General features: G+C 36.7%; 1 protein-coding gene and 1 long non-coding RNA gene across 2 annotated transcripts in view; both read right to left on the minus strand.

Moving 5' to 3' along the window:
- Positions 1-4,863, minus strand: part of LOC6041241 (la-related protein Larp4B) — an 85,935-nt gene extending 81,072 nt beyond the window's left edge. Inside the window, exon 1 of the mRNA XM_038262130.1 lies at positions 4,156-4,863. Within this exon, the coding sequence (XP_038118058.1) occupies positions 4,156-4,587 (432 nt within the window). The 5' untranslated portion in view covers positions 4,588-4,863. The remainder of the gene's footprint in view (positions 1-4,155) is intronic.
- Positions 4,864-13,708: 8,845 nt separating this feature from the next.
- LOC119769490 lies at positions 13,709-14,467 on the minus strand. Its single transcript, XR_005278387.1, has 3 exons — positions 14,311-14,467; positions 13,975-14,192; positions 13,709-13,851 (listed from the first exon to the last, which is right to left on the minus strand). It is a non-coding gene; the product is annotated as an uncharacterized LOC119769490 (long non-coding RNA).
- Between the last annotated feature and the right edge of the window lie 4,298 nt (positions 14,468-18,765).

The following is an 18,765-nucleotide window of genomic DNA, read 5'->3' on the forward strand; positions in this document are numbered from 1 at the left end:
CATAAATCATGCAAAACGTTTCCCCAAACACCCACGTATATCCCTCCCGGATACACGTTTCTCTCGAGAGTTGTTTATTTTGTCTTATCAATCTGCATTTCCCAAACGTTTTTGTATTACGTCAGACTAGCTTAAACGGTTGGTCCTCGACGATGGCAAAAAATGGTGTAGAGAACAACATCCTGAGTAAAACTGGGGCATTTACTCCCACAACAGATTACTCCCACGCGTTCGACGGTTTTCCATTTTTGGAACGGAGCGTAGAGGAAAACTCTTCTAGGGCATAAATACGTTTAACCCATACTTCGGTACAATATTGCCATAATTCCTATAACATTTAATTACATTTCTTTCCCATCATCAAAACATTACTTTTGTGGTTTTCCCTGAAGAGACCCTTTTCAACAAAACGAGCTCCACGTGTGTGAAAGATTTTGTTTTCTATTAAAATCTAATCAACCTTGTTTACTCAGGATGGAAGTCAATGACTACCTCCAGGAAGATCAAAGCCCATCAGCTACAAACCGCAACCGTCCGTATGGCTTCCCTCAACGCACATTATTCTCAGTGGTTCGCATATGTGTGGCGTCGGCGTCGTCGCGCGCGCGCCTGAAACCACGTGTGGGTGGCTTCCGATTTCGATAATCGATTCGATAGCACCGTATTCATCGGGGAATTGTGACAGATTTTGAGCCACAACAAATGTGTAATATTTCATCAGGAACTGGGTTATTTTCATCGGCTTGAGGAAAATTTTCTTGTAATTTTCATCAGGTTCACCTATTAAAATTTTTCAGGTAAACCACGGACGAACGGACATGACACGGGGTTTCAAAAAGTGAAGCAGGTTTTCTTTTATTTCTTCTTGGCTGCTACTTCGACAACTTGAATGTAGATGGCGCAAGTGATAGTTTGCTTCAGAAATTTGAAGAAAATTTGTTCCTGGTGTCATGTCCGTTCGTCCGTGGGTAAACATTACTCAAAAAGAGTAGTAGCGAGTTGATGTCTTCTAGAAATTTGTAGAGCTTATCAAAACACACATTCATCTTCCAAGAGAGCAAAAATCGGACCTTTTAAACGAAAGTTATAGCCAAAATACGACGAAAAAGACGCCATTTTGAAATGTGAATAACTTGAAAAGGTGGTGATATTTGACCTCGCTCTTGGAAGCTCATTTAATCTCAATTTGGAAATAAGCATTTTCAGATCGTTTTTTGCCCATAACATTTGATAGAATGGATCAAAATTAGTTTTTCTAGAATAAAAATATTCATTTTTACAATCTCTACAATTTTCTAGAAGGGCCCAAAAATGTACAAAATGATCTAGTGCAAGGGTGTCCAAGCATTTGATCCTGCGGGCCAAATCTGATTTTTCTAAAGCAGTGGCGGGCCGGGAATAAAATTTGATTGAAATTCTTTAAAAAAAATACATAAATCATAATAGAGCAGTTCTATTAGATTTCAGTCATTCGATTTTTTTTGTATTTTTTAATTCGACTGAAACTTTTTTGGTGCCTTCGATATGCCCAAAGAAGCCATTTTGCATCATTAGTTTGCATTTTTTTCAGTGTAGTCCATATCCATACCTTAAAACTTTGCCGAAGACACCAAATCGATCAAAAAATTTCTTCAAAAGATACAGATTTTTGAATTTTCATACATCATTTTTGTATGGCCAGCTGCCAAATTTGTATGGAAAATTATATGGACAAACTAATGATGCAAAATGGCTTCTTTGGGCATACCGAAGTCACCAAAAAAGTTTCAGTCGGATTAAAAAATACAAAATTAAAATTTAAGAAAAAAGACCGATTTCGTAGAGAATTGCTAATTTTAAACATTCATTTTAATATTTAGATAGAAAGATTAATAAAACTGTTAAAACAATACTTCTTAAAATTACTTTGAGTTTTATAAAATTGAATTGTACTTTGTTTTGTCAATTTCAATCAAATAAAACTTGTTTGTTCGCGACAATTTTTAAAGGTTTAAGTCTCTCACAGAAAACAATACATTTTTCTTCGATTTTCTTTAAAATATTGAAGATAATGAAAAAATAAATTTTAGCTCTCTGATTGCTTGTGACATTTTTGGATTATTTAAAAAAAGAGATTTTTGTTTTCAATATAGTGATTTTATTTTAAATTTTATCCCTGAATTGTTATTTTGAAAAAAAAAATACCAAAATACTCCATGAAAAATACTCAACAAGAATAACATAGACTTAGGCTCCCACAAAAATAAAATGATTTAAATGACTTTGGATCAAATTTTTTAATTTCAGAAGTGAAAACAAAATAATTAAGTCTATAAATAAGAAACAATATGTGTTTTTGTAACACAATTTAAAAAAATCTCCAAATTTATTTTCAACTTCAGTTGAACACATTTCATGTAAAATGTGAAAACTTGTGATTCGTGCTTCGAATTCAGTATAAAATGCAATATAAAGTAATAATTTTATCAACAAAACTAGTTTTTAAAAAATTCAGGCAAAATTCCGACTTTTCAGCAATTTTACCTAAAATTTATCTGCATTTTACTAAAAAGCTTGTAATAGTTGTTTATACAACAAGTTGCAAAAAGCAGATTTTTTCAGCACGGTTCGTACATTTATCCAACGAGGTTTACCGAGTTGGATAAATACGACGAGTGCTGAAAAGATCATGTTTTGAAACAAGTTGCTTACAACATTTTTTGCAATTCCTAAAACCGCCTTTTGAATGGATTTTTATGTCTATTGTAATTGTAATTGTAATTTTATTGAAACGATATTCTGTTAGTTTACACTGTATATCAGGGCAAGGAGGTGTGTTAAGTAAATTCCCCGTTCGAAACAAAAAAAAATGAAAAATGTGACTTTTCGACACAAGTGTTGAAAAGGTCAACTGTTCAGCACTGGTATTGAAAGGTATTAATTTTCCATTCTGCTATTTTTGGTAGGGAAAAGTAGGCCGTTTCGTTTCTCCAGAAGGACAGGAAAAGTAACTTTAAACATTGATTTTTTTTATCTTAAAAACTATATCAGCTACCTTAGTGATGGTCGAGGTCATAGTACATTCAACGTAGAAATAAATCGCTGAATAGCGAAAGCTACAATATTTCATGAATAAATGAAAGTTGCTAGTATTTAAAATTGAGGTGAAAAGTCATCGATTGTGTCCAATCACTCATTAATATTTAACTGAATGAATGTACATGGAAAAGAAAAATCTGAATATATATACACAGAAAAAAAAATCATGGTAATATTACATCTGGGAAGGGGTACATCTTTTATGTCAGAAAAGAGGTGTAATTTTACCTCTGGAAATGTGTAATTTTACCACTTTTCTGGTGTAATGTGACTTTTTCAGTCTAAATTGAGGTAAAATTACAACATAAAAGTGGTAATATTCAACCTTCAAAAATTACAGCTTTCAAATTTACATTATTTTTTTCTGTGTAATATGATTTTAACTAGAAAAACTATAACTTTCAAAGTCACCCCGGAATTTAAACTAAGAATTTTTAACGTAACTGTTTTTCTAAAAACTATTGAATAAACATTTTTTACATGGACTTTGTGTAACCTACCACAGTGCATGTTTTAATAATAATAATCTTGAGACAGACCTAACCTGTTGGAAAATGTTCCAAAACACATTGAAATTCTATCAAAATCACCCTGGTTTACGGTAGTTGAATAAGTAACATTGCATTTCTGTGTCATAAAAAAACATCGAATAAACAAATAAAAAACGAATGAAACGATCATTACCATATTTTTACAATATTTTTTTACAAAATGATAATTTCAAGCATTTTTTTTTCTTTGTATTAAGACACTCATTTTTTTATATTTTTTCATGCATGACCTAAAGGTCCGGCTTAATGACTAGCTTTTTTAAAAAGACCTCACGGGCCGGACAAAAAGGCTTCGCGGGCCGGATGATTTAACTTGAGCAGAAGTTGTTCAAGAACTGTCGTCCCGTTTCACCTTTAGTTGAATTCAATATAGATCATAATTTTTTTTATTTTTCTTCCAGTAGACTTGAAAAAAATGTTCATATGTGAGCACATAAAATCGCTTGAAAATTTTAAATAAAGCATCAGCTAAATTAATTTGAATAAATTATTAAATACCCTCATGTTATAATTAATCAAATCTTACCTTTTGAAATATAAAGCATCTTGGATTGTAGGACGTGCAGATGTACGTTCCGTTGGCGTCCAGACACAGCTGGAGCGGATCAAGAACCTGATGCGGACCCGGCTGCTGCGGTGGAACTACCGGAACCACCGTCCGTTGCTGAATCTGTTGCTGGTGTTGAATAGCAGCTGGCGGAACCGGAACCGGTTGCACGGCGGTGGCCGCCGCTAGCAGGTTCAAGTTGCAGTTGGCCGCGTGGTGATGGTGGTGGTGCACAACCCGGTGATGATGCCGCTGATGATGGTGAGGAGGGCCCAGACTGGTGGCGCCGGCCAGGGTCGTTACCGTCGGTGTCACGTTCGGTGTCAGGATCAGATTGCTGTTGCTGCTGCTCGGCGTCGTCGTCGTCGTCGTCGTCGTCGTCGATATGGGTCGATACTTCCGCATTGGCATGGCCACGTGGAGATGATATTGTGGGAGAGGAGGGTCTTGGGGACACACACAAGTTCAACAAGTGAGACTCATTTTCACTCACGAGCCCGCGTTCGCAGGCCAGGCGCGTTTCAGGGGTAAGGAAACATCGCGGTATTGTTTTGTAAAGTTACACACTGACTTGTACTTTTGTGTCTATTTCCGCTTCCATATTGATTGAGAGAAGCATTGTCATAATCACGCCGTAAGAGCGGGGGTGGTTCACTTCACTACTAGAATAGGGAGCTGCTGCTGCTGCTGGGAGAGGGCAAACACCTGCACGTGGTGGTAGGAAACAGACACATTTGGACTCACTACTGGCGCGCAATTACACCCGACATGGTGGCTACTCAAATTCACGATAGTAGTTCTTTACCGTTAAATTATTAGGGAGATTGAGCTGTTTTGGCCGATTGAAAGTGCAACAGCATATCTCTCTTCGGACGTAAAATCAAAATAGACGATTTAGATTATAATATGTAGCCCAACTTCTTGCAACAAATTTGGTCAATACAATTTTATCTTTGAGCTTCTATCTGGAGGAACTTTGAAGATCGTTTTGTCCTCTTTTCCTCTTCTTTAAAATTAGAAGTCCGTTGCAAATATTTTTAAAGTTTATGTCCCTCAACTCAGAAAAAAAATCGCGAGACAAAATATGATTAATTCTCCACCAACTCACACGAATTCGAAAAAAGTTGCCCCGACTTCTCTTCGATTTTTGTGAAACTTTGTCCTTAGGGGTAAAATTGATCCCTGATCACTAGGGTGCCCAGAAAAAATGACCCCCTGCTTCACAAGCAAAAAACGGTTTTTTGGGTTATTTTAAGCACTAGCGTGCCCAGGGTGGGGCAACATGGGGCAGTTGCCCCACCATCCTCGGAAATTTGTTCTAAAATTGGGCAGGGGGTGTCCATAAACGACGAAATTTTCAAAACTCTAATATTTTTGCCCCACCTTCCTTGAGGACCTGGGCACGCTAGTGATTTTAAGCATCTGTGTAAATTTTGAGCGAAATTGTTTGAGATTGATACCCGAGCCTAAAGTTGGTGCAAAAAAAATGTTTTTCATACAAATATTACTTTTTTAAATCGCTGATAACTTTTCAGGGTCGAATTTTACAGCTTTGGTATGTTGTACAAAGTTGTAGATCATTAAATTTCAAATGAGAATCTCACTTTGGGAATATTTGGATGTATGTAGCGCACCCTGCAGACCAAACCATAAGAAATACATACCGTAAAACGGGGTGACTTTGATAGCCGGGGTGACTTTGATAGGTTTGAGATTTTTCCGCAAAATGAAGAGTACAATTAAGATACGTACGGAATTGTTTAGAATCATACTGACCGTGGTAGAAAAGTGTTCAAAGTACCTCAAAAAGAACTTTTCATAAAATTTAGAAAAGTTTAAAAAGTTAGTTTACTATAGTTAAGAAAATTTCGATGAAAGTCATTATTTTTAACTTCTCAAAGTGTCATGATTTTTTCAATGAACACGATTTTGAATCGGAAAACGGCATGCATTTTCGGATTCTTTGGACAATTTTCTACTAGGAGAAGGTTAAATAAGTTTGTAAATAATAAATAATATGTGTTATTGAAACACAATTTAAAAAAAATCTCCAAATTTATAGGCAATTTTAGTTGAACAAATTTCATGTAAAATGTGAAAATTTGTGATTTGTGCTTTGAATTCAGTTTTAAATGCAATATAAATCGATAATTTCATACACAAAACTAGTTTTAACAAATTTCAGGCAAAATTCAAACATTTTAACAATTTTACCTAAAATTTGTTTGTATTTTGTTAAAAAGCTTATAAACTTAGTTAACTAAATACAAACATTGATTTTTTTTTCTTAAAAACTTTATCAGCTACTTAAGTAATGGTACATTTAACGAACAAATAAAGTTTGAACATCTAAAATATGATTTTAACAAGAAAAACTATGACTATCAAAGTCACCCCGGAATTTAATTTAAGAATTTTTAACGTAACTATTTTTCTAAACACTATTGAAAAAACTTTTTTTTCCAAAAAAGTGCATGGACTTTGTGTGGCCTACCCCAGTACATGTTTTAAAAATAATAATCTTGAGAAAAACCATAACTGTTGGAAAATATTCCAAAAACAAATTGAAATCCTATCAATGTCACCCCGGTTTACGGTACAAACTTCACCTCCGAGTACTAATGGGTAAATGTTGACCGATTTTGCTCATATTTGGCTCAGAGTCAAGCTCAGCGTTTTAAAATAGGTCAAGGAACAATATTTAGCTTGTGGAGTGAGAAAAAATCCCATATTCTGGGCACCCTACTGATCACAAATCCAAGATCCGTTTTTTGATATCTCGTGACGGAGGGGCCGTACTGCCCCTTCCATTTTTGAACATTCGAAAAATGACGTGTTTTCAATAAGGGACCATCCATAAACGTGGACACTTTAGAAGGGGGGAGGGGGGGTGGTATGGCGATTGTCCACGATCCATATAAAAAAAGTGATCAGAAATGGTTTTTAATCGTGTTTTTTACCGTTGTACATAAAAATTGGTATAGGGCTTTAGTACCCAATTGTCCATACAGAAAAAAACTTTTTTTCTGTATGGACAATTGGGTACTAAAGCCCTATACCAATTTTTATGTACAACGGTAAAAAACACGATTAAAAACCATTTCTGATCACTTTTTTTCATTTTAATGCAAAATTTTTTTATGACAAGAAAACATTTTTTCGATGGATCAACTATGGTCCCCTTGGAACGACCTGTCAAGTAGGAGCTTTTCTGTCAAGAAGGACCGCGAGGTTAATTTTTCAAAATTGATTTAAAAATCCATTTTAAGCTCTTTATGGTCGTACAAAGGGTCATTGTACTCAGAAAAATAAGCTTTATCGCTGTGAACAATAATATCAGCAATCTAAGCTTCATTTTAGGACCCAATTGTCCACGAAGGGAGGGGGGATACAGATTCCTAAAAAAGTGTCCACGTGGTTTATGGATGGTCCCTAATTTGCAACCTGAAATGGTGATGAGACGGAAATTTGGAGACTTATGTAAAATTGGACGCCCAATTTGATAGCGTACTTGAAATTCCGAAAAAAACACGTATTTTTCATCGAAAAAATACAAAACTTGTTTCAAAAATTCTGCTAACTTTCGTTTTTAAAATCTTTGGCAAAGTTAAGATTTTCTTTAAATTTAAACTTTCCAAAATTGGTTAAAAAATGTATTTGTCCTATTTTAAATTTTACCCACCAGCAGTCGCGTATTTATGCAACACATAATTCTTGACAAAATATCGTCAAAAATATGTTTTACAAATATAAAATCTTCACAAAGCACTTAAAAAATTCAAAAAAAAAATAAAAGAAAAAAAATGTGTGAAACACTAGCGTGCACAGGGTGGGGCAACATGGGGCAACTGCCCCACCCTTCCTAAGAAATTTGTTCTAAATTTGGTCAGGGGGTGTCCATATATGACGTAACTTTCAAAACGTCCATATTATTGCCCCACCTTCCTCAAAGAGCTGGCCCCGCTCGTGGTGTAAAACTCAAAAAATTAAGGAAAAAAAGAAATTTAAAACACAAAAAAGGTAAAACATTATTATTGAAAGTTGCAGATCACGCACAATATTATCAGAAAGAATAATCTAAAAAAATAAATACAAGTTGAATGCAATGGTTCTATCCCATTCCCCAGAACGCTATTCCTCAGAATTCTATTTCCCAGATTGATTCATTCCCTAGAATGACCCATTCATCAGAAAAGCTTATGAGCAATTCTCTACGAAATTTGTCTTTTTTCTTTAATTTTAATTTTTGTAATTTTTTCATCAGTCTGAAACTGCAAAGACAAGCCATTTTGTATCATTTGTTTGTCCATATAAATTTGGCAGCTGTCCATACAAAAATGATATATGAAAATCCAAAAATCTGTATCTCTTCACCCAAACGGCGGTCGCATGATTGTGATGCATGGCGGCATGAAAGTATATCAGATTCTGCATGAAAACTGGCCTCATGCATTTTTGCGATATAGGGGTATGACATTTTTGCCCGTTACCGACAATTATCGACATTACCGACGGCTGATTGATTGTATTGCAAAAAAAAATCTTTACAAAACGAGGATTGAACCATCAACTTCTTAGTTGTTGATCCGACACGCTACCACCGCGCCATGGACGCTTAATGAATTGTGAGGGACAGAGCACCAACATATTCTTCTCTTTGAAGTGTTGCTCAGGGACGCGCTAGCATTATATGTATTGGTGAGAACTGCAGATCGCTGACATGTTTACACACGGGCAAAAATGATCTACGGGCTTGCTGCAAAAATTGTTATAAAATGCAAATCCACTTTTTCAGATTTTGATATATATTTTTGCTTTGGGTGTTGAAGGATTTTTTTTATCGATTTGGTGTCTTCGGCAAAGATGTAGGTATGGATAAGGGCTATACTAAAAAATGGTGATTTTTTATTTCACTTTTTGTCATTAAAATTTGATTAGCAAAAAAAATAATTTAATTTTTTTATTTTCTTATATGGTTTTGGGGACATCAAATGCCAACTTTTCAGAAATTTCCAGTACGGACAAAAAATCTTTGATCCAGTTATAAATTTCTGAATCAATACTGACTTTAAAAAAAATCGAAATATTGATCGCAAAAATTTTTCAACTTAATTTTCGATGTAAAATCGAATTTTCAATCAAAAAGTACTTTAGTGAAATTTTCATAAAGTGCACCGTTTTCAAGTTATAGCCATTTTTTAAGTAACTTTTTGAAAATAGTCGCAGTCATTTTTTTTATATAAGTGCCCATATTTGCCCACTTTTGAAGCAAATATTATTGAAAAGCTGAGAAAATTCTCTATATTTTGCTTTTTAGAACTTTAGTGATACGATCCTTAGTTGCTGAGATATTGCCATGCAAAGATTTAAAAACAGGAAAATTGATGTTTTCTAAGTCTCACCCAAACAACCCGCCATTTTCTTATGTCGATATCTCAGCAAATACTGGTCTGATTTTCAATGTTAAAACATGAAAAATTCGTGAGATTTTCCGATTTTTTTTTTAAATCAAGACTATGGTTATTGGCACCACTGCAAATGAGAAACATAACATTGTTTTTTCAAGCTTCTAAATATTTCTGGGGAACGGGTCATTCTAGGGAATGGCATTCTGGGGATTGAAGTTTTGAGGAATGGGATAGAACCAAATGCAAATAAATGAAATCATTTAACAAGAAAAATGTAAGAATAAAAATATAAAATAAGAACATTTTTTTCATAGAACTAAGTTGTTCAAAATGACATAAAGTAGAATAAAATTAATACATTTAAATTTTTTATAGGGCAGATATGTGGGAAAAAAATTCTTCAAGGCTTGATCGACGGTTTAATTGTTGAGTAGCCACCATGTCGCATACGACATTTTTCCAAAATCCTGCTCTCTGAGAGATTTTCCGGAATTTTCCTCTCTTCTCACTCACGTCGAGTTTCCACACACTGACTGTTGTTTTGAGTTTGCAGAAATCTCTCCCACACTCACACTCATTAACCCGCACCGATCCAGCTGACCCGTGTGCAACGTGGTGCTGCTGGTCGACTCTATTCTTCTTCAATACATCCACACAACGACGCCGCCGTCACCATGTTCTATCCCTTCGCCTGCTTTGTTGTTGTTGCTGCTGCTGCTGCTGCTGCCACTACCATAAACATTGTTCCACCCACCTCCACCCCACCTTTCGGGGCCTACTGCGCGAAACCACAAAAACATTGCACTCTCACTAAGCTGCAAGTTGATGCAGTTTTCCGTCGCGTAAGTATAGAGTTGTTCTCCCTTTAATTTGCTTTCCCTTCCCTGTTTTGTCAGCGTCAGTGTGTGTGCGGGAGGGAATCGGTGACCTCCAAGGTTACACACCGCCCGCCTACTACTACTGCGACGGATCCCGGAACCTGTTCCAGATTGCAGCACCGAGATATCACAGTTTCGAAATCACATCCAATGCGCCCCAAGCGCAATATGTTACGCGCGACGAGCGCACGAAGCGAATTGATTCCTGTCACGATTTTCCGACCTTCCTCACCGACGACGCCTTCCGCACCAGCGTCGCGACGACGTCGACGTCCACGACGCACCAGATGGAAAACCAATTTTCTCCAGCTTGTTGCTCTTCCTGTGCTGCACTTTTCCCCTTACCACCCTTCAGCTACCAACATTATTCTCGACTGTATCGAGCTTAAATGGGACTTTTCTTTGTTCCAGAGCTCCCGAGAACCGCGGCCAGAAGCCGCCCAGCCATCCCGGTGGTCATCCCATCCGCTACCATACGGAGAGCAAGCTGGCCATGCTACCAGCTGGAACCACTTTGTCGTCCCTGCACGTACTTTTTCCACCAGGAAAATTGTCACACTAATTGCGTAGTTCGGGCAAAACCTCCCGAAAATTGTCCCGGAAAATAAAAACTCCAAGAACCAAGATGCAGGACCCCGAGTGTCCTGCTAGCGCGGCCCGACGATGGCTTTGGCCTTTGCGAGAACGCGTTTGCTGACACGACACGACGACGACTGTCACTCTCCTCCTGGCGAGAAGTCGATATTGTGGGAACCGCAGCCAGCCTAAAAAGGTCTGGAACATACACGGGCAACGCGGCGACCGGACTGGCAAGGAAGGAAAACGCGGAGAGACTTGCTGCGAAGCACTTGTGCGAATATAGTCTATGGATTTCGCGACTGGAAACCGTACCATGGTGGAGGATGGGTTAAGACTTTATTGAGCTCATTTCTGAAAGGCTTAATGGAAACATTGAATTAGAGTTTGAATAAATCATAGAAAAGTAAATTCAAGAATTATTTAGCAGAGCAAAATTGCTCGCAAAAACCATTGTCTAATCTAATCTCTAGTCAAACCTTAGCGCAGCCAATCTTTCGAAGGGATCATGGAGAAAGCCTTAGATTAGATTACGCCTAGCCTTCTTCTTGTGATGTATTTACATTTGTAGAGCGCCACTGCATTAAAATGCTTTAAAATGTCATAAACGTTAAAGCGGCCAGGCTTACTGCGTAAAGTTTACTGCAGTGATGATTCGTTGAAGTGGGTTGAGTTTGTCATGGTTAGCGCCAGAAACTCGCTCTATTTGAATTTGAGAATTATTTAGTATTGCAAAAGTGATCGCAAAAACCATTGTAAACCATTGTATTGTTGTCAAAAGAACCGGGTCATGTTTTAGCTTTCACTTACTGCCAAACGTTTGGTTAGTATGTGTGAGTACCGTGTAAAAAGTGACAGTTCGTCATTTTTTAGTTTGACTTTGTCAAACCAACTAAAAAGTGTCAAACTAGCAAGTGAATAAATGCTTCTCAAAAGAAAAGGGGTCAAGAAACAGCTTTACGAACAGCAGAACAAGGGAGAAGGAGCGATTTTTTGGACCCGTTCACCCTCTCTGGCTCCTTTCCTTGACAGGTTCCTTACCAAGGGCGTATGCTGCTTAAAAGTTCAATCATGTACTTAATAATTAATTAGTCTATGATATAACTCTCAATGCTCTAAGTTATTATGTCCATTTTATAATTCTTTTGTTTAAATATTAAGCCTTAAATCTTAAATTTGTCCTGTCTTTATTTTTAGCTTCTTCTAATTTTGATAAAACGAGTTGGTCAATTTAACCCCACAATACAGTTCGAACCAACACAAGGAACAAATAGTCTTGTACTAGCTTGGGCCACACACACAACATGAGTCATACACACCTACAATCTCCTCCATACACACACGCGTGTACTTTGACATCGCATGTGCTGCACTGTAACAGCAAAATCAATTCTCAAAAAAGGTAATTTCTACGTTTTTTTTCGAGGGTACTCATATTACAATAATTTTATTAATTATTTTAATTTATGTAAAACACATAAAATAATTCAATTATCAAATGAGTGAACAAGTTTCACTATAAAGTTTCAATTCCAGCGACTTCCAATGATTCGAGGCACGGCGGCGACAAGTGGTTGCAGGACGCAGCATGTAGTATCGACCACGTGTGGGGGATGCGGTGGGTCGAGGCGTCGCGTCGCTCACTCTCTCACGCGAGAGGAGAGTTTTGACGTGTGGTGTTTTGGTAGGGTGACCCGCGTTGCGCGTGAGAAAAAATGTGCAGTTTTCAAGCAACAGCTTGGAAAAATATTTTAAAAAAAGTTTCAAAATGCATTTATCGGGAAGTTAAAAGTGAGAGTGTTTGCGTGCAACATGGAGTTAAACTTTTCCAAGTGCCATGGTAATCTTCACAGAAAGTTTAACTCCATGTTGCACACACTCTCACTTTTACCCACTCAGCGCGTTCCGTTTGAATTCCGTTTAGAATTCCGCTTGAGCGAAAAAAGTTCGATTCGAATTCTAAACAGTGTTCGTTTTAGATTCTAAAACGTATTCCGTTTCAAACGCAACAACCGGTTCCGTTTGAGTTTTCGCCGCAAATCGGTTCAAGCGGAATTCAAACGGAATCGAAACGGAATGGACGGATTAGTTTTGACAGCTGCTTCTTCTTCTTATTTGTTGTTCCTGGTTTGCTGTTTTGCTTTGGTTGAAAAAGTATTCTACCGGAAAAAATTGCCTGAGTGTTTTTAAGGTTTAAAACATTTTATTTAAAATGCAAACAATGAAAACAAAGCCCCAAACCACATAAACCCCATAGTTAGTTTTAATGTCATAAAAGATTTTACAATGAAAGAAGTGACCAAAATGATGCGCTACCGTCTCGGGAACATTCTGGAGTCACCACCCGGAATCTGCTCGTAGAACCGTCGGCTCCAATCTTCGTCATCTGCACGACTTCCACTCGACCTCGCTCATTGGGGCAACCGCGAGTTGACAGATCGGCCTTCTCCCGCAGCTCCACGACCTTCAGTTTCGACACTCCATCTTTTTTGGCTGGCAGAATCTAGTCGTTTCGCGGAGTTTCTCCAGGTAGTTTGCATCAGGCAGCTGGTCCTTTTCCGGATCCTGGTTCCTGGGGTTTTGGTTCTTCAGCTGCCGGACTTAAGTGAACTGACGCTCTCGTTCTGCAGCAGGTTTCCCAGCAAAGGCCTGGTCATCGCGACGTTGCCATCAACCAACTGCGGTGCTGGTCATCGTGGTGCTGGAGCGTGGCCTTATTTCTGATAGGTAGCGGCCGCCACCAGCTACCGGACACTTGCCGATTCCAAATCAACTGGAGGTAGTTTCCTTTTCGTCATACTGGGGGCAGCTCTCTGGAAGAATAAGTTGTTGTTAGGTTAAGTTAGGTTAGGTTGGAATAATCCAGAGAGCATTTGTTTTAGGCTCGATCATGGCATTTGGAACATCTAACAATAAAATCTGAACGGGTTACTTACCTCATAAGAAGCAGCAGGAAAAATTTTGCCCAAAGAAAAGTCCGCGTCGCCTTCCCCCTCCAGCTGGAGAAAAGAAAAAGTGCAACCACTTCAAGAAAATTGTACGTGTCGAGGTACGGTTAGTTTAACAGCAGCGGCTGCTTCTGCTGCCTCCAGTGGGGGAGCTTGCCTTGAAGAATCTGCTACGGCTCGGGAAGAGGATTTTTGGTGAAGGACCACTGAAAAAGGAACATGAAACAAAAAAAAAAAACAATTACACGATTGTCGTGAACGTGAACATTGCTCCGATATGGTGACTAAGTCTTCTTGTAAACATGAAAAAAATACAAATCTTACCATTTTTACGCAAGAAACGGACCAAAGATAACCCGGAATGCCCGGATCCTTCACCGTCCTGAGAGGTCCTGAGTTGTGACGAGATTTTGACACTTTGCACTCACACAACCATCCCAAAACCGCTTCGGCGAATCGCGGCGAAATGTCATCGAGCTTCCACCGCACACCAGTAGGTGTCGCCCTAGTGCAAAAATGGTTAAACGGAATCGAAACGGAGTCCAACCGGAGATTCCGTTTAGAAAATTTCGAAACAATTTTCGAAGCGGAATTCGAAGCGGAATGAACCCGTCATGCGGAAAACCGTTTGATTGGGTAATTTCTCGATACAATCCAGACTTGATTATCGATTGTTTATAGTAACTTCGGATAATCAAACCATGAAAAAATATCTCATTTCTCAAATCAAATTCTAGTTGTCAATTAATAAATACCTTGATCCAAACCAAGACAACAAAAAACATGTTTTTTGTGATTCATGTTTTGAGTCAAATTGTTATCTGAAAATAAATTTAAAATCAATGTTTTTAATAGATAAAAACGATTGGACATTAAAACACAGTTTTTACCACGGTTTTAACAGTTCTTTGCACTTCGATTTCTTTTTTTATGGTATTACAAATGAAAATCATCAAACTCTACTACACTCAACCCCCGGTGGTTGGTCATTTTTTTGTTTGATACTGTTTTAGACTTTTAGTTTCTACCCCGTTGGTTGAACAAAGTCAAACTAAAAAGTGACGAACTATCATTTTTTACATGGAACTAACAGACACTATCAAATCAAACGTTTGGTAGTGTGTGTGTGAACTCCGTTTAAAGGGGTGTCAAACAAAAAAATGACCCTGTTCGTTTGACAACAGTTGGTGTCAAACCATCGGGATTTCAGTGCAATAAAAAAATAATATCATTTTTGGAACAAATTCGAAAGAAATCAACAGAGCAACTCTATGATGTTTATTTTTTTTTGTATTTTTGATTTGAATAAAAATCTCGATAAAAATGTATGGGTACAATTTGTATCATTAGTTCGAAAAGTTGTAATTATTGCTTTTAGGCGAGCTTTTAGGACTTCTGAGAAAAGAAATAGGGCAATCTTGATGACAATTCAAAAAAATACCCGTGTTTTTAACTCGATCGACTTTTCAAATTCAAAATTTAGTTGCCATTTTTTTTAAATCACATTTTTGGACATGTTTTACAGAGCGGATTTGTTAATTCAAATTTCGCTACTTCGAATATCCGCTTATTCGAATTAAAAAGCGCTCAACCGTCAAAACCAGTTGTCAAGCTGATTTTAATTTTGATGTTTTTATATGTTTTAGGGAACACAACCCCGCATCTTTTAAGCCATTCAGAAAAATGGACCAAAATGTTGCCGACGAGTTATGAAATCTAGTACTTGAATTGTTTGACCACTCAAAGTTGATTTTTTATAGCCATTCAAAGTTAAATTTAGTCCAAAAAATTCCGGTTTTTTTTTATTTTTTAAAATAATGTCCATGATTGGCCACCCCTGAAAATATTTTTTTCGAAAAGCTCAGAAAATTGCCTACAATTTCGCCCAAGAAACATTAAAGAATGCACCTCTGATTGCTGATATACAGCGGCTTAAAAAAAAGAAACAGGAAAGTAGAAGTTTCCAAATATTCTCATGGATGGACATGGACAATCATGATCATGTGAAAATGTTCACAAATTTGGATTTTCTCAATTCTGTTATCATGAAATGTTTCCATTCACTTGCAGAACAAAAACATCATATAACTGGAAAATAAAAAAATAAAACAATAAATTTCACAATCAATCAATTCAAAACATTCTTTACAACTGTGTGTTGCCTTAACAGAATACTTCGATCGGGTTGGTATGCGAACATGTGGATGAACTGTGAAGAAGTTCTGAAGTTTCTTTTGAAGGGCCAATAATCCAAATTCACATTTTTTGCTCTGGGTGTTTTTTAAACCGTCCATAGTCAGAGATATTTAAAAACATTCAAAAAGCAAAAAAAAAATGGTTTATTAAGCCTTTTTGAAACAAATGCAGTCCAGACTCGATTATCCGAAGGTTTGTGGGACTCTAGATATTTTTTTCGTTTTTTTTCTAGTTTTAAACATCAGATTCGAGTTCTGCGAGTCCATATTAGCATATTAGTCAAATTTGTGTAGTTGATTGCCTATTAAATAATAAAATGCATTTTTCAATAATTCGTCACCGCCATCTTGGATTTAAACATTTTCAATCACTTTAATGTACCTAGTTTAGATGTCATAGATGAGTTTTGACTGTACTCCAGAATTAATTACATACCTAGTCCCGTTCTGCATCCTTTTTTTCAAATCGAAACAAACTTATCAAGTTTCAAACAATGATCAAGTTTGTGATCCCTGCCCAAGTAGCACTCATAACTAGGCTTAGTGATTTTTCACGCTCGAAAATTGCAAATTTCACGGGGACCTCAATTTCAAAACACCAATTTTCACGCAAATTTCGCGGAACGTGAAAAATGTTAAAATAACTCTGAAAATCTTATATATAAATCACATAAACTACTTTTCATGCGACATTATATTTTATTCTTCAATAAACAAAAAAAAATCATAAATTTGAATGTGACACAAAAAAAAAATCTCCTTCAAAAAAGATTCCATGTAGTATATGGATGGGCCGACGACGGATGTGGTCAAATATATTTTGAAATAAAATGTAGGGCATGCGTGTTCTCATTTATTAAATTTTTATTATTCGACTTATAAAGTTAAAAAGTTTTCGCTGATTTGCTTCATTTTATTTTCATATCAAAGCAAGATTTAACAATCATGTCCAGCAAAAATAAGTGAAATAATTTGAATTTTTAGCAAATTAACATTTTTTTAAAAAGTTTTCATATCCCTTTTCAATATTTAAATTTTAAATCAAAAGTAAAAAATAATATAGCTTGTAACGAAATCAAAAATCGCTGAAATTAAATAGGACTCAGAAAAAAAACTGTAAAGTTTAAAAAAAATAATTTCAAAGCTTTCATTTTATTTATAGTAATACAAAGCATGATTCTTTTAACTTATTTTTAAACCATACCTTTCAAATAAAATAGCAGAAAATGTGTAATTGGGTACTAAAGTCCTAAGTCAATTTTTATGTAAAACGGTAAAAAACACGATTAAAAACCATTTGTGATCACTTTTTTTCATTTTAATGCAAAAAAAAATTGACAAGACAACATTTTTTCGATGGATCAACTGTGGTCCCCAAATGGAAGGAGCTGTCAAGTAGGAACTTTTCTGTCAAGAAGGACCGCGAGGTTAATTTTTCCAAATTGATTTAAAAATCCATTTTAAACTCTTTGTGGTCGTACAAAGGGTCATTGTGCTTAGAAAAATAAGCTTTATCGCTGTAAACAATAATATCAACAATCTAAGCATCATTTTTGGACCCAATTACAGCGAATAAAAATATTACTTAACTTAGTAAGTTTCTAAAAACGCTGCAAAATCTGAACAATTTTTCAAATGATTCTTAGCAAACTATTCAATTGAAAACTAATGAAATTTACTTTAAGAGTCTGTATGGATTAGGGTGGGTACGGATTTTGAAAAGTTCTCAAATCAAGTTCTGGTGTGGTTCCCCTTGTAGGGCATACCCAAAAGGACTCTCACACCAAATTTCAGCTCATTTGGTTGAAAACTGGCTTGTCTCAAGCGGGTTCAAGTTTACATGGAAATTACTATGGGAAATTTTGAATTTTCGTTCATTCGCTCCTACAGGCCTGGGGAAAACATGTAGAAACTTCTAGGATGGCCAGAAATGAGCGGAATCGTCTGCAGAACAACTTTCCCTAAGAGACCAGGTCGATTCGTTCAACCCCCATCGAGCTCAACGGCAATACATCCGGGGTTTTCGGAACCAACGGTTTTCCTCAGAAAAGCATCAAATTTTCCTTAGCATGCTATGAATGCTTGATAAACACCGCGACGCCACATGTCAAATAGCTACCACGTGGACTAGCATCGCCTATGAAAAAATACTTTTTATTGCTTTTTGAACCAACGAATTATCATTTATGGTGATCAGGATACTATTTATCTGTATTCTGAACCTCCAAATAAGAAAAAAAAAAACTGTTATGGTGCAAATTTTACAATCACGTGGTAGCTGTTTGACACGTGGCATCGCGCTGTTCATCAAGTGTTCATAGCATGCTAAGGAAAATTTTATGCCTTTCTGGGGAAAACCGTTGATTCCGAAAACCCCGGATGTATTGCCGTTGAGCTCGATGGGGGTTGAACGAATCGACCTGGTCTCTTAGGGAAAGTTGTTCTGCAGACGATTCCGCTCATTTCTGACCATCCTAGAAGTTTCTACATGTTTTCCCCAGGCCTGTAGGAGCGAATGAACGAAAATTCAAAATTTCCCATAGTAATTTCCATGTAAACTTGAACCCGCTTGAGACAAGCCAGT

This window comes from Culex quinquefasciatus, chromosome 3 (assembly GCF_015732765.1).
Source record: "Culex quinquefasciatus strain JHB chromosome 3, VPISU_Cqui_1.0_pri_paternal, whole genome shotgun sequence".
Lineage (NCBI taxonomy): Eukaryota > Metazoa > Arthropoda > Insecta > Diptera > Culicidae > Culex > Culex quinquefasciatus.